This window comes from Dendrobates tinctorius, unplaced genomic scaffold (assembly GCF_039654945.1).
Source record: "Dendrobates tinctorius isolate UK_male_01 unplaced genomic scaffold, ASM3965494v1 ptg000063l, whole genome shotgun sequence".
Classification (NCBI taxonomy): Eukaryota; Metazoa; Chordata; class Amphibia; order Anura; family Dendrobatidae; genus Dendrobates; species Dendrobates tinctorius.
Genome location: NW_027361731.1, coordinates 17,844,282 through 17,871,273, shown reverse-complemented (window position 1 = coordinate 17,871,273; position 26,992 = coordinate 17,844,282). Strand labels below are relative to the sequence as shown.

At 49.9% G+C, this 26,992-nt stretch overlaps 1 protein-coding gene across 1 annotated transcript in view; it reads right to left on the bottom strand.

Annotated features, from left to right (window-relative positions):
• The window catches only part of LOC141093967 (uncharacterized), a 744,741-nt gene that overhangs the window by 554,531 nt on the left and 163,218 nt on the right, over positions 1–26,992 (bottom strand). Inside the window, exon 2 of the mRNA XM_073579640.1 lies at positions 14,461–14,602. Within this exon, the coding sequence (XP_073435741.1) occupies positions 14,461–14,602 (142 nt within the window). The remainder of the gene's footprint in view (positions 1–14,460; positions 14,603–26,992) is intronic.

Genomic DNA, 26,992 nt, shown 5'->3' with positions numbered 1-26,992 from the left:
AATAAGCCGTTTTCCAGATGTCCCAAACAACCGAAAAGGGGATTCATCAGAGAAAATGACTTTACCCCAGTCCTCAGCAGTCCACTCCCTGTACCTCTTGCAGAATATCAGTCTGTCCATGATGTTTTTTCTGGAGAGAAGTGGCTTCTTTGCTGCCCTCCTTGAGACCAGGCCTTGCTCCAAGAGTCTCCGCCTCACAGTGCGTGCAGATGCACTCACACCTGCGTGCTGCCATTCCTGAGCAAGCTCTGCACTGCTGGTAGCCCGATCCCACAGCTGAAACACTTGTAAGAGACGGTCCTGGCGCTTGCTGGTCTTTCTTGGGCGCCCTGGAGCCTTTTTGGCAACAAGGGAACCTCTCTCCTTGAAGTTCTTGATGATGCGATAGATTGTTGACTGAGGTGCAATCTTTCTAGCTGCGATACTCTTCCCTGTTAGGCCGTTTTTGTGCAGTGCAATGATGACTGCACGTGTTTCTTTAGAGATAACCATGGTTAACAGAAGAGAAACAATGATGCCAAGCACCAGCCTCCTTTTAAAGTGTCCAGTGGTGTCATTCTTACTTAATCATGACAGATTGATCTCCAGCCCTGTCCTCATCAACACCCACACCTGTGTTAATGGAGCAATCACTGAAACGATGTTAGCTGGTCCTTTTAAGGCAGGGCTACAATGATGTTGAAATGTGTTTTGGGGATAAAGTTAATTTTCTAGGCAAATATTGACTTTGCAAGTAATTGCTGTTAAGCTGATCACTCTTTATAACATTCTGGAGTATATGCAAATTGCCATTAGAAAAAATTAAGCAGTAGACTTTGTAAAAATTAATATTTGTGTCATTCTCAAAACTTTTGGCCATGACTGTACTAGTTGCTGCTGGTCTGCCATTTCTAGCCAGACCCTGGCGCTAGTATTATGTTATGAGTGGCGGAAGACACTAAAATAAAAAATAAATAAAGTGCCTTCGCCACTCGGGGTCCACCGTGCGGTGGATGAAAAAAAAACGCTGCTAAAGAAGCAGAGCACTATGGCGGTAATGTGCACAGGGTTTTAGCTGCACCCAGTGCACTGAGGCAAACTCTGTTATATACACAGAGCTGCAGACAAAAGTATAAATAATGCTGAGTCTGTTTAGTGTCACATGAAAAAAAAGGGGATGATTGACCTCATGGAGATCAACATCCAACACTGCGGAGACACCATCACGTGTTTCTCAACGCAGTGATTCTAGAGCACTGCCCCCATCCCTTATGGGAAATCTGTAAAACATGCAAAAACAGAAGCCGCGGAGACACCATCACATGTTTCTCAACGCAAGCAGTGACTAGCCAGGTCTTTCACCGGGAAGAAACAACCACGGGAAGGGCAGTCTCCAATGAAGGAAACCACCTATGCCAAAACATGGTATCCATCCACAGACAGCTGTTTCGGGGAATTTGCCCCTCATCAGTGTGGAGTAGGAAACTGGCTAGTAGGAGCAATGCCTAGTAGAAGACTATGAAAAAAGGGGGATGATTGACCTCATGGAGATCAACATCCAACACTGCGGAGACACCATCACGTGTTTCTCAACGCAGTGATTCTAGAGCACTGCCCCCATAGGTGGTTTCCTTCATTGGAGACTGCCCTTCCCGTGGTTGTTCCTTCCCGGTGAAAGACCTGGCTAGTCACTGCTTGCGTTGAGAAACATGTGATGGTGTCTCCGCGGCTTCTGTTTTTGCATGTTTTACACATTTCCCATAAGGGATGGGGGCAGTGCTCTAGAATCACTGCGTTGAGAAACACGTGATGGTGTCTCCACAGTGTTGGATGTTGATCTCCATGAGGTCAATCATCCCCTTTTTTTCCCATAGTCTTCTACTAGGCATTGCTCCTACTAGCCAGTTTCCTACTCCACACTGATGAGGGGCAAATACCCCGAAACAGCTGTCTGTGGATGGATATCATGTTTTGGCATAGGTGGTTTCCTTCATTGGAGACTGCCCCTCCCGTGGTTGTTCCTTCCCGGTGAAAGACCTGGCTAGTCACTGCTTGCGTTGAGAAACATGTGATGGTGTCTCCGCGGCTTCTGTTTTTGCATGTTTAGTGTCACAGACTTCCAGTGATGAACACACGGTATTAAAGATCACAGAAGTAGCCTTAAAACAACAGGACTACTCCTTCTAGACCTACCGTAAATTAAGGTGCGTGGCGACGCAACTGCGAACGCCTGGCAAAGCTGCTACCGCAGCGCGGCATGTACTGAGCCGCAAATAAGGCACCGCTATATGCAAGCGCGATGCAGGACGCTTAGCTGCTGGAACAGATGGAGCTTGAGCGCGCTGGCGCTGATACTGACTGAATACCACACACTCACACAGACGTATTATCAGAGGGAAGGGGTTTCTTAATGAGTCAGTCACCAGTCCAAGCATCCATCACCATACATACAGCAGCATTATGAAAATACTAGCCCATGGCGGAACGGCCATGCACACTTTTTATAGTGTACGGGACCTGCCGGAAATCTCCAGAGCCCTGAGCTGAAACAATGAAATCAGGAGCAGGACCTGAGCACCTGACTCCTGAACTCCAATGGGAGCTCGTCCCATGGGCATGCTCAGAAGCTGGAAAAAAAAAGGACTTCGCCTCTGGAGATAAATGTGAGAATCTGGATTCCTGCATAGGCATCATAGAAACCAGATTCCTAACACTATCCACACAACTAGCAGTAGCCGTGGAGCGTACCTACGATGCCCAAGATGCCTCGGCATAGCCGGAGAGCTAACTCAGCCTAAAGCAAGAAAGTTGAAATCTAAACTGCCCCGGAGCAGACCCCAAAGGAATAGATAGCCCCCAAACATATATTGTCAGTGAGACAAGATGAAAACACAAACGCTTGCAGAAAAATAGACTGAGCAAAATGATGGGGCCCAAACTGACCAGACAGGACAGGAAAGGAAAGACTGTCTGCAATCACACAATAAACCCGGAAAAATCCAACACGTCTGATGCAAAAAAATACTGAAGTCACACGACTTCGCCCCCACTATATCAGCACTCTGGTATATACTGAAAGCAAAGCAAAAAGAGACCAATATAACAGGGGACAGAACAAACTGACACAAGCAGTAACATATGGGCGGTGATCCAGCACAGCCCCAGCAGCAGCAGCAAGCTGACCCGCACAAAGCAGAGATAGACAAAACCAGATCAAATGCAAAAAGATTAGCAAATGAACCACTTAGCTGAACCATGCAGGAACAGAGCAGGAGACATCAGACCTCAGAAGGCACAGGAAGAAAATCACCAGCAGGGATTGAAGGAAGTCAGCTGACTTAAATACTCCAGTCAGAAACCCCAGATCTCCAATCGTCATCATCATTATCAGGTGGCAAGCCTCTGTCAATCTGACCAGCTCCATTACCTCCAGTAACCACCAGAGGGAGCTGTTATGAGTCACCGAGGAGGAAAAACAAAAAGCAAGCTAAGCCCAGAAAACCGGAGAGGTTGGTAACTAGCGGATTGCAGACCCCTGATCCTATCCACACAACTAGCAGTAGCCGTGGAGCGTACCTACGATAGTCCTAGACGACTCGTCACGGCCGGAGAACTAAATAAGCCTAAAGAAAGAAGAGGGAAAATCTAAACTGCCCCAGAGCAGACCCCAAAGCAATAGACAGTGTTATGAATGGGTCACCGAGTAGGACAACAAAAAGCTAAGTCCCAGAAAACCAGAGAGGTTGGTAACTATGCAGATTGCAGATCCCTGATCTTAACCACACAACTAGCAGTAGCAGTGGAGCGTTCCTACGATCTAGACGCCTCATCACCGCCGGAGGACTACATAAGCCTAATGCAAGAAAAGGGAAAACTTGTGAGCTCATTTTCTCGTTCACCTTTGATGTCCGATGAACTCCCTCTGCTGGTGAAAGGAGGTGGAGAAACTGATTTGGATGAGAGAAACCTGTCACCTGAACAGGTGGATTGCGATTGGACATCCGGAATCTGAGTGGATATAAGGCAGCCGACGCCCTGTAGGGTTGCTGGTGATTTCTCTGCTCTGAGCTCTGGCCTCCAGTTCAGTTCCTGTCTTCTAAAGCTAAGTTTTGCTCTGTTTTTGTTCCATGAGATTTTGTCTGATTTGCTTAGTTTTGTGTTCTGCCTGCCCCGGCTGGGGCTCAGCTGAATTTCCATTTTTGTCCCTGATCGGTTAAATCCCTTTTGCTCTGTCTTCAGAATATATCGGAGTGCTGATATAGGGATTTTGAAGTCTAGTGACTTCAGGGGCGTTTTTCCTATCAGACGTGTTGGGACATTTTTGGTAGGGTTTTTGCGGATTGCAGCCAACATCTTTTCTGTTCTTTCCTATCTAGTTAGTTGGGCCCCATCGTTTGCTCTGCCTGTCTTTCTGTCTGTGCTTGTGTTTTCATCTGTTTTCACTGACAATACATGTTGGGGGCTGTCTATTGCTTTGGGGTCTGCTCTGGGGCAGTTTAGATTTCCCCTTTCTTTCTTTAGGCTTATTTAGTTCTCCAGCTGTGAAGAGACGTCTAGGACCACCGTAGGAATGCTCCATGGCTGTTAGTTGTTGTGAATAGGATCAGGGGTCTGCAATCCGCTAGCTACCAACCTCTCCGGTTTTCTGGACTTAGCTTGCATTTTTGTTTTTTCCTCCTCCGGTGACTCATTCATAACAGAAAACTAACTGCCCCAGAGCAGACCCCAAAGGAATAGACAGCCCCCCACACATGTATTGACGGTGAAACAAGATGAAAACACAAACACAGGCAGGAAAATAGGCAGAGCAAATGATGGGGCCCAAACTAACTATAAAGAACAGGAAAGGAAAGAAGACACTGTCTGCAATCTGCCAAAAACCCTACAAAAATAATGTCCAACCCTTCTGATAACAAAATTAACCTTGAAGTCACTAGACTTCTCCCACTATATCAGTACTCTGAAATATTCTTAGAAAGAGCAAAAAGAGGCCAATTTAATATGGGACTAAAAAGCAAATTGGTAAATACAGATAAATAACAGTGGAAATTCAGCACAGCCCCAGCCGGGGCTGACTGTTCTTGCTAATGTTCACACTTGATTTTGTTGGTCTATTCAGTTTTTTGTGTGTTCACTTACCTTTGAGAAGGCTGGAACAGAGCTGAAAACCAAGACCTGAGAAGCCAGAAGCAATCACCAGCACTAGACTAGGGCGTCAGCCGTCTTAAATCCAGTCTAAGATTCCTGAGGTCCAATCGTCATCCTCATTATCAGGTGGTAGATCTCTACTGATTAAATCAGCCTCACTACCTCCTGTTACCACCAGAGGGAGTCTAGAAGGAGAACTCACAGCTGGTGGACCAGAGAATGAACTCACAACAAGACAGCCCCCAACATGTATTGTCGGTGAAACAAGATGAAAACACAAACACAGATAGAAAGATAGGCTGAGCAAACAATGGGGCCCACACTAACTAGAAAGGATAGGAAAGGAAAGCTGCTGTCTGCAATCACGCAAAAACCCTGCCAAAAAGATGTCCAACACGTCTGATAGAAAAAAGCCCTGTAGTCGCTCGACTTCAATTCCCTATATCAGCACTCAGGTATATTCGGAAGACAGAGCAAAAAGAGATCAACTGAGCAGGGACAAAAACAAACTGAAATAATCAGAGACAAAAATGGGAATTCAGCACAGCCCCAGCCGGGGCTGGCTGGACACAAAAAACTAAGTAAACAAGACAGAAACTCATATGAACAATAACAGAGCAAAACTTAGCTTGAGAAGGCAGGAACCAAACTGGAAACCAGAAGCCCCAGGCAGGAGAAATCACCAGCAAGAAAATAGGGAGTCGGCCACCTTAAATCCAATCAGATTCTTGATGTCCAATCGCAGTCTTCCTCCTCAGGTGGCAGGTCTCTGCCATTTAGATCAGCTTCATTACCTCTTGTCACCAACAGAGAGAGAGCAGATAGAGAACTCACGACTCCTCTGTCAGCACAGCCAGCTCCAACACCCTCACCAGAAGTCAGAGGTAAACCAGAAAATGAGCTCACAACAGGGAGCCCAGAAAGAGAACTCGCAACATCTCTGTCACATCTGTCAGAACTTCATTCGCATATATGGATGCCCAAAGCGAATTCCAGGGACGAGTGATGGCTGCACTGTATTGTATCTAAGGAAATGACAAATCCAAAACTTGGTTGAGCAGAAGTTTTGTGAAGTGGAATATTCAAATCGATCCCCAGTGTCAGGAGGACAACTTCAGCCAGGGGATCGTGTATTGGTGCAGGCCAAATGACCCGGCAAAAAACTGAATCATCGTTGGGAGGCGGTACCCTACCGAATGGTGAGGAAGACTCACCCAAATAACTCAGTTTACAAGGTTTTTCCTGAGGGAGATGATGCTGTAACACCTCGGGTGTTGCACAGGAATATGCTGCAACCCTGCTCTTCTGAAGTAGAAGACTGTAACAAGGCAGGGCTCCCAACAGAAGTCGCTGAGGTCACGCAATGTGGTGTCTTAGAGGATGAGGAAGAATGGATTGCAAAGCCAATGAGTTCACCGGAGATGCCATTGCCGCTCTCGAGTGTGGGAGAAAACTAACTTGGAGTCAATTTGCCACCTCCAGGGGCTGAGTCTCCAAGTACTCCAGATGCGCCTCTACAGGAAGAGCTCAGCAAGACTGAGCAGGCCAATGCCAGAATTTCCCCTAACTGTCTGGTCCCACATGCAGCAGAAGACCAAGCAGTGCGTTCAACTATTGGCTGAACTCGGCCTACCTGTGGAGAAACTTCAAACTCGAAAGAAATACACTCGCCCAATGACTGCTGAGCAAAAAGGGGGAGGAATGTAACAAGAAGCCATTAAATATCTGAACGACTCTTCCAGGAGGTGCCATTGATAAGGAGAGGCTGCCATCTGCTGGAACCAAAGTATGCTGGAAGGTTTGCCTAAGAATGGAATTTACGCCACCCAAGTGTTCACTGCTTGGAAAGGTCTGGATTCCCCAGATGATATCCACAAGAACGGCTTACACTTTTCAGATCCAGAAGCTGCGCCTGTCAAGAACTGAAGCCTGATCCTCTCCACCTTGAGCCTGAGAGACTTCCACCGATGGTCAAGGCAAAGGGACCCGTGCGGAGACTGCAACAGGAGAGGCACGTCTGCGATTGCAAAGGAACTGTGCAAGTAAGCAGGACCATCACTGTTAGCCATCATCAATGGTACCGGGATCAGCTGGGATTAGGAGTAGAGTTGAGCGACTTTTGGTTTTTTAGGGTCGAGTTTCGTTTCGTGAAACCCGACTTTTCCAAAAGTCGGGCCGAGCAAGATCGGCCGATTATAGGGAAAAGTCGGGGTCGTCCCGAAACACGAAACCCAATGTAAGTCAATGGGGAATAAAAGTCGGCAGTGAGAGGAGGACAGGAAATACACCTACAGTGCCCATTTGAATGCCAAAAGCATCAATTCTTCTTACTTAAGCTTGTCAACCTTAATTAACTTCATAATACTAGTTACGCACTGAAAAATGGGGGTTATTTGGCTAAAGTTGCGGGGGGGTAGGGCTGGCTCCTGGTTTTCATGTGCCCTGGGCAAAAGAGCGCCCCTTTAACACATACCACAACTCATCATGCTCCGATACGGCAGAGAAATAGCGGTATAGTACAATGAAAAATACCTCACTTTTTACATCTCATGACGAGGCCCATCTATTTCTCCATACAGAATCATTGGTCCCATATAATGTTTGAAACAGTATATGATGAGCTCCACATAATGCTACAGTATATGTTGGTCCCCATGGATGAAGCTCCACTGTCTTATGGGCCCAAATAATGCTCCAAACATAATGGGCCCCATTTCTAATGCTCTAGTGTATAATGGGCCCTGTAAATGCTGCTCCAGTGTCTGATGTCCACCTTTGGAATGTTCCAGTGTATGGTGGGCCCCATCTATCATTCTCCAGAGTATAGTGCTCCCCAAAAATTGCTGTCCCAACATTAAAAACAATCAAATAAGTCTCCTCGCTAGGGAATCCCTGTACTAGTCTGGACTCCTCGTCGTCCCCATCTTCCATCTCACTGCACAGTATTTCAACCTTGCAAGTGCTGTGATCCTGAGCAAGCAGGGGGGGCCCACTCATTGGCGACGGCACTGGCACAGGGCCCCTGATAGTACGGTGGTGTGTCAGACAGCGGGTGTGCCGAACCTGCACTTTCATCTGCAGCTTCCTCTTTGTCACCGTGTAAGATGGAACTGTATATGGGAAGGGTAACCTGAGTTTCATCAGGGTCAGATTCAGGCCGTGTAGCGTGCGAGGGGAATGTAGTGGTCTGGGTCAATGTACCAGCAGATTCATCGAGCAGTGGCTGGGCATCAGTGCACTTGTGTCGCCCCCAGGAGTACGGTCGCCACAGTGGCATTACCTTCCTCCTAGGGAGTGTGATGTCATGCTTGGGAGCAACGAAGGATCTCTCTAGCAGGTTAACTTATTGGGCGGCGTTATTCCCACGAGTCATGACCCTCCAAACAGCGTTCATGAAGGCAAAGTGTTTGTTTTACGTGGGCAGTATCGTTGCAAAGCTGAACCTTAAAGGAATGTCCAGAAGGGCACCACCAGGAGTGGAGCCTATGGTTAAATTCGACTCCACCTGGGAAACCTCAACCATGCCAGCTACAGAACAGATGCACACATTGCAAGCTTAATTCCGTTAACGAACGAGACTCCGTCATGCCCCGCGGTCCGAGTCCGGCTTACTAGAGGGACACGTGAGGCTCTGGCACATGAGATTGGCCAATAACTGGTGTGTCATGCCCTTACATGTCCGTGGCTGCATGTACGCTACACTGAAAAGGCCAGCGTTTGTCGCTTACAGGTGCAGATAACCCGCTGAACAACGTTAGTGATGGGGATCACTGATTACAATTATTACCCGCGAACGATGATTTCCCAGTAAGTGCAGGTCAACCGCAGTTCCGGAATTAGGCCTAACCGTCATTCCTAAAAAAATGAAAAACTTACGTGTGCAAACCACAGGTGCTGTAGCTTGCTTAACAGCTCGCCAGCCGTTCTCACGCCCAGTATGGATTACACGTGATTGCACAAAGGTGAGAAAGGGTACCGTACCCCCGGATAACATGTTTGGATAGCGTACACATTCAAAATATATGTCTATATATCAGGAGGCAGGCTCACACGGTGTCAGGCACAGCAAGGGGGGCCCACTCATGGGCGTCGGTACTGGCACTGGGCCCCTCATAGTACGGCGGTGTGTCTGACGGCGGGTGTGCACCACCGTCAGAGACACTTGATTGCACTATGAGGGACCCTGTGCCAGTGCCCGCGCCCAAGAGTCGGCCTACCCACCTGTCCAGGGCAACGGCACTCGCACGGTGTCGTGCGCTAGGTGGTGACCCCGGCCATGGGGGGGGGCAGCACAGTTAGGGAGTTTTAGAAAGTGGCATATGTTGATGTTGGACATTCAGCTGATGCAAAAGGCGAAATAGGTCAAGTCCCAGGAAGAGGTGGACCAAAGCAAGCCATTTTTCTGTCACCCTATGTGTCATCAGGGGAAGGTGGGACAAAATCCTTGGAAACCCATGCATGGTTCATTTTTATGAAGGTTAGATCATCCACATTTTGGGTTGACAGACGGGTCCTTTTTTCTGTCAGGATTGATCCAGCTGCACTGAAGACTCTTTCCGATAGCACACTTGCAGCTGGGCAAGCGAGCTCCTGTAAGGCATATTGTGCCAATTCAGGCCAGGTGTCCAGTTTAGCGGCCCAATAGTCAAAGGGGAATGACCTGTGAGGGAGAACATCGATATGGGACGAGAAGTAGTTTGTAACCATAGTTGACAACTGCTGTCTCCTGTCACTTTCCATCGATGCTGTATTACCAGTTGTGTGAGCGGTACTTGAAAAATCAGTCCACAACATTGTCATGAAACCCCTGTCTCCAACGCCACTTCTGCTGTGTGCACCATGAACACCTCTGCCAAGCTGCCCCCGGCCCGTACGGCTCGTGTGAGAACCATCACCGCTGCTGTGTGCTAGGAATGCCTCAAGCAACCGATTTACCAGAGTTGCTTGTTTATTAGCCAATATTAGGTCAAGGTTCTCGTGTGGCATGATGTTTTGTAATTTGCCTTTATAGCGTGGATCCAGGATGCTGGCCAACCAGTAGTCATCATCGTTGATCATTTTGGCAATGCGGGGGTCCCTTTTTAGGATCCGCAAGGCATAATCTGACATGTGGGCCAATGTTCCCGGTGTCAATGATGCACTGCGAGTGCTGGTTGGAGGAGCACTTTCTGGCAAATCCACATCCCTCCAGTCACGCACAAACCCTGTACCAGACCTTGCCACGCCAACATTTTCACTTGCCCCACGAGATGCATCCTCCTCCCCCAAGTAATCATCCCCATCATCATCCTCCTCCTCTTCTTCCTCCAACTCGTCCAGGAGAGGTCCCTGAGCAGACAATGGCTGAATGTCATCAAGGATTCCCTCCACCTCTTCCTCCTCGTCAACATTGGCTGCAGACGCCTGCTCCTTAAGGTGCGTCAAAGTTTGCATGAGCAGACGCATAAGTGGGATGCTCATGCTTAGGATGGCGTCGTCTGCGCTTACCAGCCGTGTGCATTCCTCAAAACACTGAAGGACTTTACAGAGGTCTTTCAGCTTCGACCACTGCACACCTGTCAACTCCATGTCTGCTCTCAAAGTGCCTGGCCGTGTATCCTCCCACAAATGCATTATGGCCTGCCTCTGCTCGCACAGCCGCCCCACCATGTGCAGGGTGGAGTTCCACCTTGTTGCAATGTCGATAATGAGGCGGTGGTTGGGAAGGTGGAGCAATCGCTGCAGCTTCTGCATACGAACGGAGTGTAAAGGCGACCGGCGGATGTGCGCGCACAGTCTTCGCACCTTCTGGAGCAGGGCTGTTAACTCCGGATAATTTTTGAGGAAGCACTGCACCACCAGGTTCAAGGTGTGAGCCAAGCAAGGTATGTGGCTGAGTTTTGAAAGGGCTATGGCTGCCACAAAATTACGGCCGTTATCACTAACTACCTTGCCTGCCTCAAGATGTACACTGCCCAGCCATGACTCAGTTTGTCGCTTCAAGTACTCGGCCAGCACCTCGGCGGTGTGTCTGTCGCCCAAACACATCATCTGCAACACAGCTTGCTGACGCTTTCCATTAGCTGCTCGATAGGGGGACACCTCGTGTGCAACAGTGGCAGCTGCAGATGGAGTGCTCGTATGACTGCGCTCTGTGGACGAGCTTTCGCTTCTGGAGGAGGAGGAGGAGGAGGAGGAGGGTCAAACGCCTACAGCCAACTGTTTCCTATACCGTGGGCTAGGCAGCACTGTCCCACCACCGCTGTCCCCTGTGGACCCTGCATCCACCACATTAACCCAGTGCGCAGTGATGGACACGCAACGGCCCTGGCCATGCCGACTGGACCATGCATCAGTTGTGAGGTGCACCTTTCCACTCACTGACTGCTTGAGTGCATGGACAATGCGGTATTTTACATGATGGTGGAGGGCTGGGATGGCTTTGCGAGAGAAGTGGCGACTGGGTAGGTCATAGCGTGGTACTGCATAGGCCATGAGTTCGCGGAAAGCTGAGCTTTCCACCAACCGATAGGGCATCATCTCAAACGAGATTAGTTTGGCAATGTGGGCGTTCAAACCCAGTGTACGCGGATGAGAGACTGAGTACTTTCTTGACCTACTTATAGTGTCTGGGAGGGTGAGCTGGACTTGAGAGCTGCATATGGTGGAAGTAGCGGTGGACAGGGCGGACTGAGAGAGAGTTGATGATGGTGATGGAGTTGGTGTTCTTTCTGATGGCCTAGAATCAGTCTTTCATTGATATAACAGTGGGATTCCCTGACTGCTGTGGCCTTGCAACGACACCTCAACATTTGCTGCTGTGCTAACCGGTGGGCTTACAGTGGGGGAAACAATGTAGCGTTGCTGACTACCTTCGTTGTGATCAGTTGCACATGTCGCACTTGAGGTTTCGTGTTGTGTCCACGCTTGCAAGTGCATGCTGGTTAAATGTCTAAGCATGCAACTGGTATTCAAATTTTTCAGATTTTTCCCTCGGCTAAAGGTCTTTGTGCACGTCTTACAGATAACCTTGGCCTGATCATGAGGATTTTGTTCAAAAAAGTGCCACACTACACTCTTCCTACTTTGGCAGACATTTTGCGGTCTAGCACGCTGTGATCTTTTGACCCTCTGGACAAGCGGTCCAGCAACTCTTTTGATTTTTGGAACCTGTCTTTGGAGTGCTCCGGGCCTGCCAGATAACAGCTGTTGCGATGTCGATGTTTGCTGTGGATGCTCCTCATCTGAGCTATTGGAAGCAGCACCCTCTTCCCCCAATGGATGCCAATCTGGGTCAACAACTGGGTCATCCATCACCTCCTCTTCAATGTCATGTGCACCTTCCTCTGTGTCACCGTGTATGGTGGTATAGTGTGCGGGAAGGGGCACCTGAGTCTCATCAGGGTCAGAATCTGGCTCTGTACACTGCGAGGACAATGTAGTGCTCTGAGTGAATGTACCAGCAGAATCATCTATCAGCGGCTGTGCATCAGTGCACTCCATGTCAGATTCATCTTGGCCTGGGTAATTCACCATTTCACTTGATAATCCAGGCATGGTATGTGAAAACAGCTCCATGGAGTAATCAGTAGTATGGCCTGCATCATCCTTCAATCTTGGTTGGGGTGAAGGACACAAGGAAAGGTGTGGTTCATGAACATGAGCCTCCAATGACGACTCAGTGCTTTTACTTTTTACAACTTCAGAAGAGGAGGCGATAGAGCTGGAGGCTGAGTCAGCAATGTAAGACAAAACTTTTTCCTGATGCTCTGGCGTTAAAAGCGGTTTGCCAACTCCTAGAAAACTAAGCCTTCGAAGCCTTATGGAGCCAGACAATGACGCAGGCTCAACACCTCCTGCATTTGGTCCTATTTTGCTTTTGCCACTACCATCAGATCCACCACCAACACCATCATTACCAGCTGCCAACCCCCGCCCAATTCCACGGCCTCTTCCACCAGCCTTCCTCATTTTTGGTAGAAATGTAGACAAAATCCAACAAACTATATAGTAATGTAAAACAAGGTACAAGGTGTCTATAGGACAGGGGAGATTTAGATTTTCTGCACACACTAGTGGACACTGGACACTTTTGGATTGTGTGAGGCCCACTGAATATCAGAGCGCTATGTCACAGGCAGAAATTGGCTATTGTATGACAAACTACAAGATGTATGTAGAATTGGGCAGAATAGGAATCTCCCTAGAGTGTAGGTCTGTAAGAACGGAATAAGTCCTCCACGTATCCTTCCACAGTGACTCACAGATAGCTTCACTGTGGCTGTGATAACAGCCATTACACGGTACTATGTGAGGAGCGTACACCGCTGTATGGTGTGAAAAAATGCACGCTCAGTACCTCAGCAGGACAAAAAAAAAAATTGGGATTGCTTTTAAAAAAGCAGTTTGCAGAGCAGTGGGGAAACAGCAATGCAGCTGTCAGGAAGCCTTAGAAGGCAGCCTAACAACCAACACCACTGATACACCACTATATAGCCTCCCCTTGCACTGCACACACAGTGACTGGTGTGTTGCACAGGCAAAATCGCTAGCAGCAGAAGCAGTTTTTTTGTCTTCTTCCCTGCCTAACGCTCTCCCTACAGAATCAGCAACCTCTCCCTATGCTAAGATCGGCAGAAGTAAGATGGCGGTCGGCGTACACGCCCTTTTATAACCCCTGTGACGCCCACCAAAGCAAGCCAATCACTTGCATGCCCTTCTGAAAGATGGTGGTGACCCCTGCCTATGTCATCACGTTGCCCACAGTGTCCGTGGATCCTGATTGGCTGAAAAAGAGCGCAAAACAAACTTTTGAAATGCGACTTTGGCAAGTAAGTCGCCGACCTCGTGGCCGACCTCATCCTAGGGTCGGGTTTCGTTTCATGAAACCCGACTTTGCCAAAAGTCGGCGACTTTTGAAATTTTTCGACCCGTTTCGCTCAACTCTAATTAGGAGTTCAGGTTGGGAGTGGGCCGGTTGGTGCGTGGGAGGCTCAATGGGATTTAATAGACTGCATCAGGAAGAGAATTGCAGCCTAGCAGGAAAACCCAGTAACCCCCGCTAGGGCCAGAGCTTTGCGTGAGAACTCATTTGGTGACTCTCAAGACTGGGCGCACCACCTTTGTGAAAAGGACACGAGCGTTACATAGTGAAACACTTTCTTGTTTAGTCTAATCCTGTTGTTATTCCCTCTACTGTAAAATTGCACAGCTACTAACACTAATTAAGTAAAAGTTACTGCTGTATATAAATAGCATTATATCACCCCCTGGCTGTTTCCACCTCGTGATCTCTGCTCGTTACATCCAGACACCTGCATTACAATGTAATGTGACGTCATCAGAATCTCTCACCTCTCCAGTAATCCGGAAGAGGATCTCTAGGGTGAGATGTAATATCCTCTCCGCCATCTTGTCTCTGTCCATATCCATCCTTGAAGGGTCAAGGCAGATTTTGTAGTAGATTTCAATGTGAAAGATTAAATATATCAGGAACCTGAATGAAATGAAAGTGAGATTATGTAAAATCATACAAAATACTATGGAAAAAAAAAAAACAAATTACTGGGTTGGTGCTGTTAGCAATAACCTAAAATGTAGAGGTCACACTGTAACACCATTACAGGCGCCTCTTCATGGTCTTCCCTCTCCCTCCATGCAGGAACGCCGGCATATTCACCGCCCCAGTCACGCGCAGTGGTCCCTGGCGTGTACCCTGCTTCCTGGCCTGTGTGTGCGCACCGCACCTCCCAGTGCGTATTTCCATGTTCTTAAGGGGGCAGCTTTAGCACATAGTAAAATGCCTCCAGCCAATAGCTGGGAGGCATTTAGTTTAAGAGTACACCTGCAAGATGGACCCCAACCAATAGCTGGGAGGCATCTTGTTTAAAAAGCACCTTCCCCAATAGGGTGAGGTCAAGTACTACAATGAATTATTAGTATGTGAGGGGGTCTCTGAGTGAAATTGTGAGTTCCCCTGGTACTGATGCGGCCAATGTCCTGAACCCGTAGTCCATGGTCATTGTGCGGACAGTCCTGGTGAGGCCAGTTCCTGAACCTTGTCCACGTCCTGTGAGCGGCCAGTCCCTGAATCGGTATCCGAGACCTGTGTGTCTGAATGTGTGATATCAGAGTACCCCGTATACCCGGACTGCTACAACCAGTCTCTGAATTAGTCTGTGTCAGTAACCATTCTATAGAGGATCCAGAACTTAGTAGTCTGAAAGCAGCACTAGTCCGCAGAGCCGCACTCCACATAGAGAATAATGGAGCCTCCAGCACCGACCTCCACCCGCAGAGCCGCACTCCACATAGAGAATAATGGAGCCTCCAGCACCGACCTCCACCCGCAGAGCCGCACTCCACATAGAGAATAATGGAACCTCCAGCACCGACCTCCACCCGCAGAGCCGCACTCCACATAGAGAATAATGGAGCCTCCAGCACCGACCTCCACCCGCACTCCACATAGAGAATAATGGAGCCTCCAGCACCGACCTCCACCCTCAGAGCCACACTCCACATAAAGGATAATGGAGCCTCCAGCACCGACCTCCACCCGCAGAGCCACACTCCACATAGAGAATGGAGCCTCCAGCACCGACCTCCACCCGCAGAGCCGCACTCCACATAGAGAATAATGGAGCCTCCAGCACCGACCTCCACCCGCAGAGCCGCACTCCACATAGAGAATAATGGAGCCTCCGGCACCTACCTCCACCCGCAGAGCCGCACTCCACATAGAGAATAATGGAACCCCCGGCACCTACCTCTACCCGCAGAGCCGCACTCCACATAGAGAATAATGGAACCCCCGGCACCGACAACCACCCGAAAGGGCCACACTCCACATAGAGAATAATGGAGCCTCCGGCACCGACCTCCACCTGCAGAGCCGCACTCCACATAGAGAATAATGGAGCCTCCAGCACTGACCTCCACATACAGAATAATGGAGCCTCCAGCACCTACCTCCACCCACAGAGCCGCACTCCACATAGAGAATAATGGAGCCTCCAGCACCGACCTCCACCCGCAGAGCCGCACTCCACATAGAGAATAATGGAGCCTCCAGCACCGACCTCCACCCGCAGAGCCGCACTCCACATAGAGAATAATGGAGCCTCCAGCACTGACCTCCACATACAGAATAATGGAGCCTCCAGCACCTACCTCCACCCACAGAGCCGCACTCCACATAGAGAATAATGGAGCCTCCAGCACCGACCTCCACCCGCAGAGCCGCACTCCACATAGAGAATAATGGAGCCTCCGGCACCGACCTCCACCCGCAGAGCCGCACTCCACATAGAGAATAATGGAGCCTCCAGCACAGACCTCCACCCGCAGAGCCACACTCCACATAGAGAATAATGGAGCCTCCGGCACCGACCTCCACCCGCAGAGCCGCACTCCACATAGAGAACAATGGAGCCTCCAGCACCGACCTCCACCCGCAGAGCCGCACTCCACAAAGAGAATAATGGAGCCTCCAGCACTGACGTCCACCCGCAGAGCCGCACTCCACATAGAGAATAATGGAGCCTCCAGCACCGACCTCCACCCGCAGAGCCGCACTCCAGATAGAGAATAATGGAGCCTCCAGCACCGACCTCCACCCGCAGAGCCGCACTCCACATAGAGAATAATGGAGCCTCCGGCACCGACCTCCACCCGCAGAGCCACACTCCACATAAAGGATAATGGAGCCTCCAGCACCGACCTCCACCCGCAGAGCCGCACTCCACATAGAGAATAATGGAGCCTCCAGCACCGACCTCCACCCGCAGAGCCGCACTCCACATAGAGAATAATGGAGCCTCCAGCACCGACCTCCACCCAGAGAATAATGGAGCCTCCGGCACCGACCTCCACCCGCAGAGCCGCACTCCACATAGAGAATAATGGAGCCTCCAGCACCGACCTCCACCCAGAGAATAATGGAGCCTCCGGCACCTACCTCCACCCGCAGAGCCGCACTCCACATAGAGAATAATGGAGCCTCCAGCACCGACCTCCACCCGCAGAGCCGCACTCCACATAGAGAATAATGGAGCCTCCAGCACCGACCTCCACCCGCAGAGCCGCACTCCACATAGAGAATAATGGAGCCTCCGGCACCGACCTCCACCCGCAGAGCCGCACTCCACATAGAGAATAATGGAGCCTCCGGCACCGACCTCCACCCGCAGAGCCGCACTCCACATAGAGAATAATGGAGCCTCCGGCACCGACCTCCACCCGCAGAGCCACACTCCACATAGAGAATAATGGAGCCTCCAGCACCGACCTCCACCCACAGAGCCGCACTCCACATAGAGAATAATGGAGCCTCCAGCACAGACCTCCACCCGCAGAGCCACACTCCACATAGAGAATAATGGAGCCTCCGGCACCGACCTCCACCCGCAGAGCCGCACTCCACATAGAGAACAATGGAGCCTCCAGCACCGACCTCCACCCGCAGAGCCGCACTCCACAAAGAGAATAATGGAGCCTCCAGCACTGACGTCCACCCGCAGAGCCGCACTCCACATAGAGAATAATGGAGCCTCCAGCACCGACCTCCACCCGCAGAGCCGCACTCCAGATAGAGAATAATGGAGCCTCCAGCACCGACCTCCACCCGCAGAGCCGCACTCCACATAGAGAATAATGGAGCCTCCGGCACCGACCTCCACCCGCAGAGCCACACTCCACATAAAGGATAATGGAGCCTCCAGCACCGACCTCCACCCGCAGAGCCGCACTCCACATAGAGAATAATGGAGCCTCCAGCACCGACCTCCACCCGCAGAGCCGCACTCCACATAGAGAATAATGGAGCCTCCAGCACCGACCTCCACCCAGAGAATAATGGAGCCTCCGGCACCGACCTCCACCCGCAGAGCCGCACTCCACATAGAGAATAATGGAGCCTCCAGCACCGACCTCCACCCAGAGAATAATGGAGCCTCCGGCACCTACCTCCACCCGCAGAGCCGCACTCCACATAGAGAATAATGGAGCCTCCAGCACCGACCTCCACCCGCAGAGCCGCACTCCACATAGAGAATAATGGAGCCTCCAGCACCGACCTCCACCCGCAGAGCCGCACTCCACATAGAGAATAATGGAGCCTCCGGCACCGACCTCCACCCGCAGAGCCGCACTCCACATAGAGAATAATGGAGCCTCCGGCACCGACCTCCACCCGCAGAGCCGCACTCCACATAGAGAATAATGGAGCCTCCGGCACCGACCTCCACCCGCAGAGCCGCACTCCACATAGAGAATAATGGAGTCTCCGGCACCGACCTCCACCCGCAGAGCCACACTCCACATAGAGAATAATGGAGCCTCCGGCACCGACCTCCACCCGCAGAGCCACACTCCACATAGAGAATAATGGAGCCTCCAGCACCGACCACCACCCGCAGAGCCGCACTCCACATAGAGAATAATGGAGCCTCCAGCACCGACCTCCACCCGCAGAGCCGCACTCCACATAGAGAATAATGGAGCCTCCAGCACCGACCTCCACCCGCAGAGCCGCACTCCACATAGAGAATAATGGAGCCTCCAGCACCGACCTCCACCCGCAGAGCCGCACTCCACATAGAGAATAATGGAGCCTCCAGCACCTACCTCCACCCGCAGAGCCGCACTCCACATATATGGCTGCTCTGTGCGCACAGGACCTGTGATGAGGTCACAGGAGGGGAGGAGTCAGGGGTCACATGATCAGGGGCCTCAGTGTGTGCAGGACTCTGCTGTGCTGGATGAGGGGAAGTTTATGTGGTGCTGAACGTAGGAGCATGGTGGATCTCTGAACTGGAGGCGGTGGATAGTTCGGTGCTGTGGGAGGTGTAAAGTATATGTTCGGCTGCTGGTAATATCCTCCGGTTTGTGGATTGTAGCTTTGAGACTGCTGCACCTTAATCCTATCCTGGAAGACCGAGCTTAAGTGCATAAACTGGGGCATGAGTGACCTCTCCCAGGCCCTCTGCTGCTGACGAGAAGACCCAACTAAAGCAGCGGCAGAGGGCTGGGAGAGGGGAAAACCTGATGGACCAGCGGCTGCCTGTTCCTCAGCCTTTGAGGTTGGACAGGTTGCCACATCACTGGTGGATGATTGGGACTGCGTCTGTTCATTGTCTGGTTGATGCGGGGCCGCTTCAACAGAGGATGCTCCAGGTTGCTTTGTGCTGCACCAGGGTCTCTGGTGAAAATAAAAGAAAAACATTAGTAAAAAAAAGGTTAAATAGACAACACAAAAGATACTCCCGTTTGCTGAGCAAGCGCAGGCCTCAGAAAAGCAAGGTTACGGTGGTATTTGTATTTTCTTATTATCCTTTGAGCAGCGCCACTTATAACCTGGTTCTCCTGTCTCATGTCCTTGTTGAAGCGATCCTTCATCGAACGCAAACGGACTCTTATTCTCTTCACTGTGAAGGGGGGAAAAAGGAAAAAATTTATTGTTTCAATGGCGCGTCACACCACATTGCAATACTTACCAAAATCATTTCTGGTACGTGGCACTTTCCCAATCATGCAACAGCGATCTGGCCACTTGTTCCCAGAGTCGTCGAATCACAAGTGTCGCAGTGCTGACAATCACGGGTGTCCCACAATGGTACTCACTCTTGCACAAGGTTATTGAGTTGATCGTTCTCAATGTCCTGTTTGGCTTCTTCCCGTTGTGGAACCTAAAGATCAAATAAAACAAAACTATTTTAAGTAAAACTGAAAAAAAATTAAATTATAACTCTGATGGAAAGATACTTACACCCCGTCTTTCCTCCTGAGACACATGAGCCCGACGACCCAGGGAAGAATCATTTCCACTCGACTGCTCCTGCTCTTCATCAATGGAAGGTACCTGTAAAGAAATTACATAATATAACACAGGTATAGTATTGCCAGTCACTACATACCAATCAGTATAGCAAATGTGATAACATAATCTTTGATAGTGTTGGCCCCCTTAAAAATAGTCTGGGTGAAATGGTGGATGAGGATGAGGAAAAAGCCAATATGCTACATGACTTTTTTCAACAGTATTTACAAAATGAAAATCTCATGACGGATAACATGATCAGTGATAAAAATTCTCCATTAAATGTCACCTGCTTAACCCAGCAGGAAGTACGGCAGTGTCTAAAAATCACTAAAATTGACAAATCCCCGGGCCCGGATGGAATACACCCCCGAGTACTGCAGGAATTAAGTACAGTCATAGATAGACCATTATTTTTAATCTTTAAAGATTCCATAATAACAGGGTCTGTACCACAGGACTGACGTATAGCAAATGTGGTGCCATTATTCAAAAAGGGGACAAAAACTGAACTTGGAAATTATAGGCCAGTAAGTTTAACCTCAACTGTGGGTAAAATCCTGGAGTGTTTTCTAAGAGATACTATAATGGAGTATCTGAAGAAGAATAACCTCATGACCCAATATCAACATGGGCTTACGAGGGACCGTTCCTGACAGACTAATCTGGTAAGCTTTTATGAAGAGGTAAGTTCCGGACTGGATTAAGGGAATGCAGTGGACGTGGTGTACATGGACTTTTCAAAAGCTTTTGATACGGTGCCACACGGTGCTGATACATAAAATGAGAACAATGGGGATAGGGGAAAATATGTGTAAGTGGGTTATGAGCTGGCTCAGGGATGGAAACAAAGGGTGGTTATCAATGGAGCACACTCGGACTGGGTCACGGTTACCAGTGGGGTACCACAGGGGTCAGTATTAGGCCCACTTCTTTTTAACATATTTATTAATGACCTTGTAGGGGGCATAGAGAGTAGAATTTCAATATTTGCAGATGATACTAAACTCTGCAGGGTAATCAATACAGAGGAGGACAATTTTATATTACAGGAGGATTTATGTAAACTAGAAGCTTGGGCTGATAAATGGCAAATGAGCTTTAATGGGGATAAATGTTAGGTCATGCACATGGGTAGAACAAACACGATGTATAATTATGTGCTTAATTGTAAAACACTGGGCAAAACTATCACTGAAAAAGACCTGGGTGTATGGGTGGATGACAAACTCACATTTAGTGACCAGTGTCAGGCAGCTGCTGCAAAGGCAAATAAAATAATGGGATGTGTCAGCACTGCCATGGCTGGCCCCGCTGCCGCCTCTGTACTCACCGCTGGCCCAGCCACCGCTTCTGCCTACGGCCAGGTTCCTCCTTCCTCTCTGCTCCGGCGCGCGCCTCCGGTCCTCCTCCTTTCCGGCGGGCGGATTCCCGGCACGCTCCTCCTCTGCCCTTGGCCGCGCGCACTGTGCCTCTGTGCACGCGCCAGGGTGTCAGACCGCGCGTCCCTGCAGAACTGCTGTCCGCCAGCGTCACCTGACCCAGACCCACCTCATGGCCAATCAGGTGCTACCACCAGGTATTTCAGGCTGCCCTCCCTTAGGGGAGGCGCCTGACTATCGAGTTAGTTTCTCGCTTCGTCCAGGCCTTGCTCGCTTCTGCTAGCCCCTTGCTCCAGCTCGCTCTCCTGGTTCCCGTGCTTCTCCTGCCTGTGCCTCTGCTAACCCTTCTGTCTTCTTTCCTTTTGCAGTCTGCTGTACCCCTGCCTCCGCCAGGTTCCCGCTGTCCTCCATCGTTCCGCCTGCAAATCTCTCTCCTCCCCCTGGACTTTGGTTATCCCGGACATCTCGCCGGATTCCCCACCGCTCATCAGCTGCTCATCCTCTTGAGCCGACCCCTGGTCCTGGCTGCCATGATGTTTGAACTCCTTGAGCCTGCTCCCAAACGGTCCCTGTATAGGGGTCGGTCCACCTGGTGCGCTCGCTCGGGGTGGGTTCGATGTCACGGTCCAGTGGGTCCACTCTTGCTCCCGTCACCAGTAGTGTAACAGAATAATCAGGCCATGGACTCCCGCCTGTCGGCCTTGCAGGCCGCTGATCCCGGCAACGCCTCCCAATTGGCCAGCCTTCAGCAGGAGCTGGTTCAGCAATGTGATACCCAGGCCCATATTCTCTCCTATATGACTTCGGTCGACGATCGGCTGCTCTCCCTTCAGTCAGCTTCCGCACGAGACTGTCTCGCAGTCCAGACCCTGTACCTGCCCCATCCCCTAGGCTTGGAAAACTGCCTCGGTATGGCAGCGACCCAAAGTTGTGCAGGGGCTTCTTGAATCAGTGCAGGTTGCACTTCAAACTCCTACTTCAGCAATATCCCACTGACCGGGCTAAAGTAGCCTTCATTGTGTCCCACTTGGAGGGAGAGGCACTCTCCTGGGTGAATCCCCTGTGGGAGCGGGATGATCCCATTGTCTCTAGTGTCCAGACCTTCACGGACACTTTTCGCAAAGTTTTTGACAAGCCTGGACGGTTGGCTTCCACAACAGAGTCCCTTTTCTGCCTCAGGTTACTCTTACGGTCGGACAATACGCCATCCGGTTCCGTACCTTGGCCTCTGAGTTGGGGTGGAATAATGAGGCTTTGGTTGAGGCCTTCTGGCGTGGTCTCTTGGGTAAAATTAAGGACGAACTGGCGGGGCGAGATACACCGACTACCTTGGAGGATCTCAGGTCTTTGGCCACACGAATTGACCTCTGGTTCCAGGAATGCGCCCGTGAGGCTGCTAGAGAGAGGAGACCGCTTAGACCATCTTCTTCTCTTCACAGGCCATCCAGTCCACGTCCTCTTGGGTCGTCCTACAGTCCGGCACCAGAGCCGATGCAAGTGGATCGGGTCAAGTTGGCAGAACAGCGCCGGAGGGAGAATCATAGAATGGTAGAGTTGGAAGGGACCTCCTGGGCCATCTGGTCCAACGCCCTGCTCAAAGCAGGATTCGCTAAATCATCCCAGTCAGATGTCTGTCCAGCCTCTGTTTGAAGACTTCCATTGAAGGAGAACTCACCACTTCTCGTGGCAGCCTGTTCCACTCATTGATCACTCTAACTGTAAAAAAGTTTTTTCTAATATCTAATCTGTGTCTCCTCCCATTCAGTTTCATCTCATTGCTTCTAGTCTTTCCTTGTGCAAATGAGAATAAAGTTGATCCTTCTACAATGTGACAGCCCTTTAGATATTTGTAGACAGCTATTAAGTCTCCTCTCAGTCTTCTCTTTTGCAAACTAAACATTCCCAAATCCTGCAACCTTTCCTCTTAAGACAGGGTTTGCAGACCGGTCACCATTCTGTTCGCTCTTTTCTGAACTTGCTCCAGTTCTCCCATGACAACTATGTCATATTTTTTGGAGAACTTGGCCATTTGAAGCATAAAGAGTTCATCCATATCTTCAGCTTGCACAGGCGGCCTGTAGTAAATGCCTACAATGGTGTCCTTTCCATTGTTCTGTCCTTGTATTCTTACCCAAACAGTTTCCACAGAACTCCCAGTCTCTGAAGCTTCAATCTCTGTGCAGATATACGCGTTTCTAACATACAATGCGACACCCCCTCCTCGTTTATCAAGTCTGTTTCTTGCAAATAAGTTGTATCCTTCTAGTCTTGTATTCCAATCATGTGTATTGTCCCACCAAGTTTCAGTGATTCCAATGACATCATATTTCTTTTCCTGTGTTAGTAGTTCCAATTCTCCTTGTTTGTTGCCCATGCTTTGTGCATTAGTATAGAAACATTTTAGTTTGTGACTGGTTTCTCTTTCTCCAATATTTTTATTAATTAGATTCTTTCGTCTTTTTTCTTCCTTTCCAATTCTAATAGCAGAGTTCTCAATAGCATTTGTCAGGTGTATGGCTTTTTCTGGTCTTTTGCTTCCCTTCCCATGTTGTTCTAGTTTAAAGCTCTCCTTACAAGTGTAGCAAGGCGACTTCCAAATACATGCTTTCCAGTCTTCGTAAGGTGCACCCCATCTCTAGCAAGTAGTCCATCGTATAAGTAGTTCACTCCGTGATCCAGAAATCCAAATCGTTGCTGACGGCACCATCGACGTAGCCAGTTGTTCACCTGCAGAATCTTATTCCACCTCCTTGTTCCATGGCCATCCACTGGGTGGATGGAAGAGAAGACCACCTGCGCTCCCAGTTCTTTCACTTTCTTGCCTAAGTCTTCAAAGTCTCTGCAGATGGTTTCCAGGTCGTTTCTTGCGGTGTCATTTGTCCCCACATGTAGTAGCAGGAATGGGTAGTCATCTGTAGGTCTGAAGAGTCCTGATATCCTGTCAGACACATCTTTAATTTTTGCACCTGGAAGACAGCACATTTCTCTTGAAGTTATATCCGGTCTGCAGATAGCGGCCTCTGTTCCTCTCAACAGGGAATCCCCCATGACCACCACTCTCCGTTTCTTCTTCACAACATTTTTCTTTCTCCATCCAGGAGGACTCTGAAGGCGTACAAGGTTGCTGTTTGTTGGCAAAGTCTTATCCTGATGTATTCATCGTTTTCCTGCGTGAGAGCCTGGTACTGGTTTCTGAGCAGTATGGGTGCTGACTGCCTCCTGATCCTCCTGCTTCTCTGGGTCACATGTCTCCATTCCTCTGTTTCTTCAGGTGCACTTCGAATTTCTTCTCTTTCTGTAACATGAAGAGATAATTCAGCTCTGTCCAAGAACTCTTCACCTTCCTTAATGATCTTCAACGTAGCTAACCTCTCTTCGAGATTTTGCAACTTTTCCTCCAACAGGGACACAAGCTTGCATTTGTGGCATGTGAAGTTTGGCTTTTCCACTGGTAAGTCTGTGAACATGTAGCAAGAAATGCAGCTCACCAAATGGCTCCTGGCCTCTTCCATCTTGAGATTTCTTAAAAATGATGAAAGATGAGCCAAAATGTTTCCGATTTCCTCTTTTCAGCTGCAACGGCCAAAACCCAGTGATCGTTGAGCTCGTGGAGACTCTTCACTTATCCCAGAAGGCACTGGGAATATGCAAATGATCTCCTCAAGACTCTTCCCCTGGTTTTCCGATTTCCTCTTTTCAGCTGCAACGGCCAAAACCCAGTGATCGTTGAGCTCGCGAAGACTCTTCACTTATCCCAGAAGGCACTGGGAATATGCAAATGATCTCCTCAAGACTCTTCCCCTGGTTTTCCGATTTCCTCTTTTCAGCTGCAACGGCCAAAACCCAGTGATCGTTGAGCTCGCGGAGACTCTTCACTTATCCCAGAAGGCACTGGGAATATGCAAATGATCTCCTCAAGACTCTTCCCCTGGTTTTCCGATTTCCTCTTTTCAGCTGCAACGGCCAAAACCCAGTGATCGTTGAGCTTGCGGCGACTCTTCACTTATCCCAGAAGGCACTGGGAATATGCAAATGATCTCAAGACCCTTCCCCTGAGAGATTGATGGAGGGCTTGTGTCATGGTCCAGTCCGGAGTTTATTTTTTGTGCTGTCTTCACTCCGGACTGGTCATGCGGGAGTTAATCTCCTCAGCCTTGTTCTGGAGCTAGCTGGGCTATTTCAGTCTCTCACAGCCTGCTGACCAGTGTTAGTGATAGCTCAAGCTTCCAGTTTAAAGCCTCTGACCCTTGTACCTTGGTGTTCCTCCTTCCTTTGACTGATATTCACTTGTATGACCCGGACTGATTTCTGACCCCGTCTCTTGGTGTTTGTCTCTGCTGTTACGTTCCCTCTCTGGCATCTGACTCCCCGGCTTGTACCCCGACCACGTATTTCGTCTCACGTTTTGGACCCGGTGCTCATGTTCTGGCTTTCTGACTCTCGGCTTGGTATTTTGACTACGTGTATTGCTGCTTCTTCTGGTACGTCTGCTCCTGCTAGTTTCTGACTCGGTACGTCTGACTATTCTCTCTCGTTACCTGTGGCACCTGTGCTGTTGCTCAGGGTTGCTGCTCTTAGTGTGTAACCTCTCTTCCCTCACCAGCTCCCCCTGGTGGAGGTTTCACTACAGCTTGTGCCTGTATTGTGGCAGCGCGTCTCACTTCCTGCGTTCCTGCCCTGAGAGGCCGGGAAACTCCTCCTCCTAGGCCAGGTAAGAGAGGCCGTCCTTGGTGTGTCTCACTCCTCTCATCCTCTTACTCTTTCTGTTCAGCTGGTTTTTGGTCGGGGGCGTGGTTCGGACGTGGCCTATGTGGACTCGGGCGCGGCGGGGAACTTCATCAAGTTGAAGGAGGTGAAGAAGTACCGGATTCCCGTGATTACTCTGAAGACTCCACGTGTTATCGTCTCTGTTGATGGGAGACCTTTACAAGTATCTGTGTCCTTGGTTATGGAAGAGGTGCATCTGCAAATCGGGGCCTTGCACCAGGAGCAGATCGCGTTCTACGTCCTACCCAACCTATTCCACGCTCTGCTACTTGGCCTTCCCTGGCTTAGGACACATGAACCCATTCTGGATTGGCGTTCTGGTGAAGTCCTCCGCTGGGGGCATCCTTGTCAAGAGAGGTGCCTGGGGTCCGTCCTTCCTGCCACTCCTCCAGTCTCCTCGGGTCCTGCGGGCTTACCTGCCGCATACTGGTCGTTTTGTGACGTGTTCATTAAGAAGGAGGCAGAGACACTTCCCCCACATCGCCCGTATGATTGTCCTATTGATCTGCGACCCGGGACCACTCCGCCCAGGGGGCGAATTTATCCCTTGTCTCCAGCCGAGACTACGGCCTTGTCCGTGTACATTCGTGATAATTTAGCCAGAGGTTTCATACAGAAGTCTTCTCCTGCAGGTGCCGGGTTCTTCTTCGTGAAAAAGAAGGACGGTTCGCTCCGTCCTTGCATTGATTTCCGGGGACTGAACAACATTTCTATAAAGAATAAGTATCCCTTGCCTCTTATCCCTGAACTCTTCGACCAGCTACGTGGAGCCTGCGTCTTCTCGAAGTTGGACCTACGTGGAGCCTATAATCTCGTCCGCATTCGCTCCGGTGACGAATGGAAAACTGCCTTTAACACCCGGGACGGGCATTATGAATATCTTGTTATGCCCTTCAGCCTCGGCAATGCTCCCGCGGTG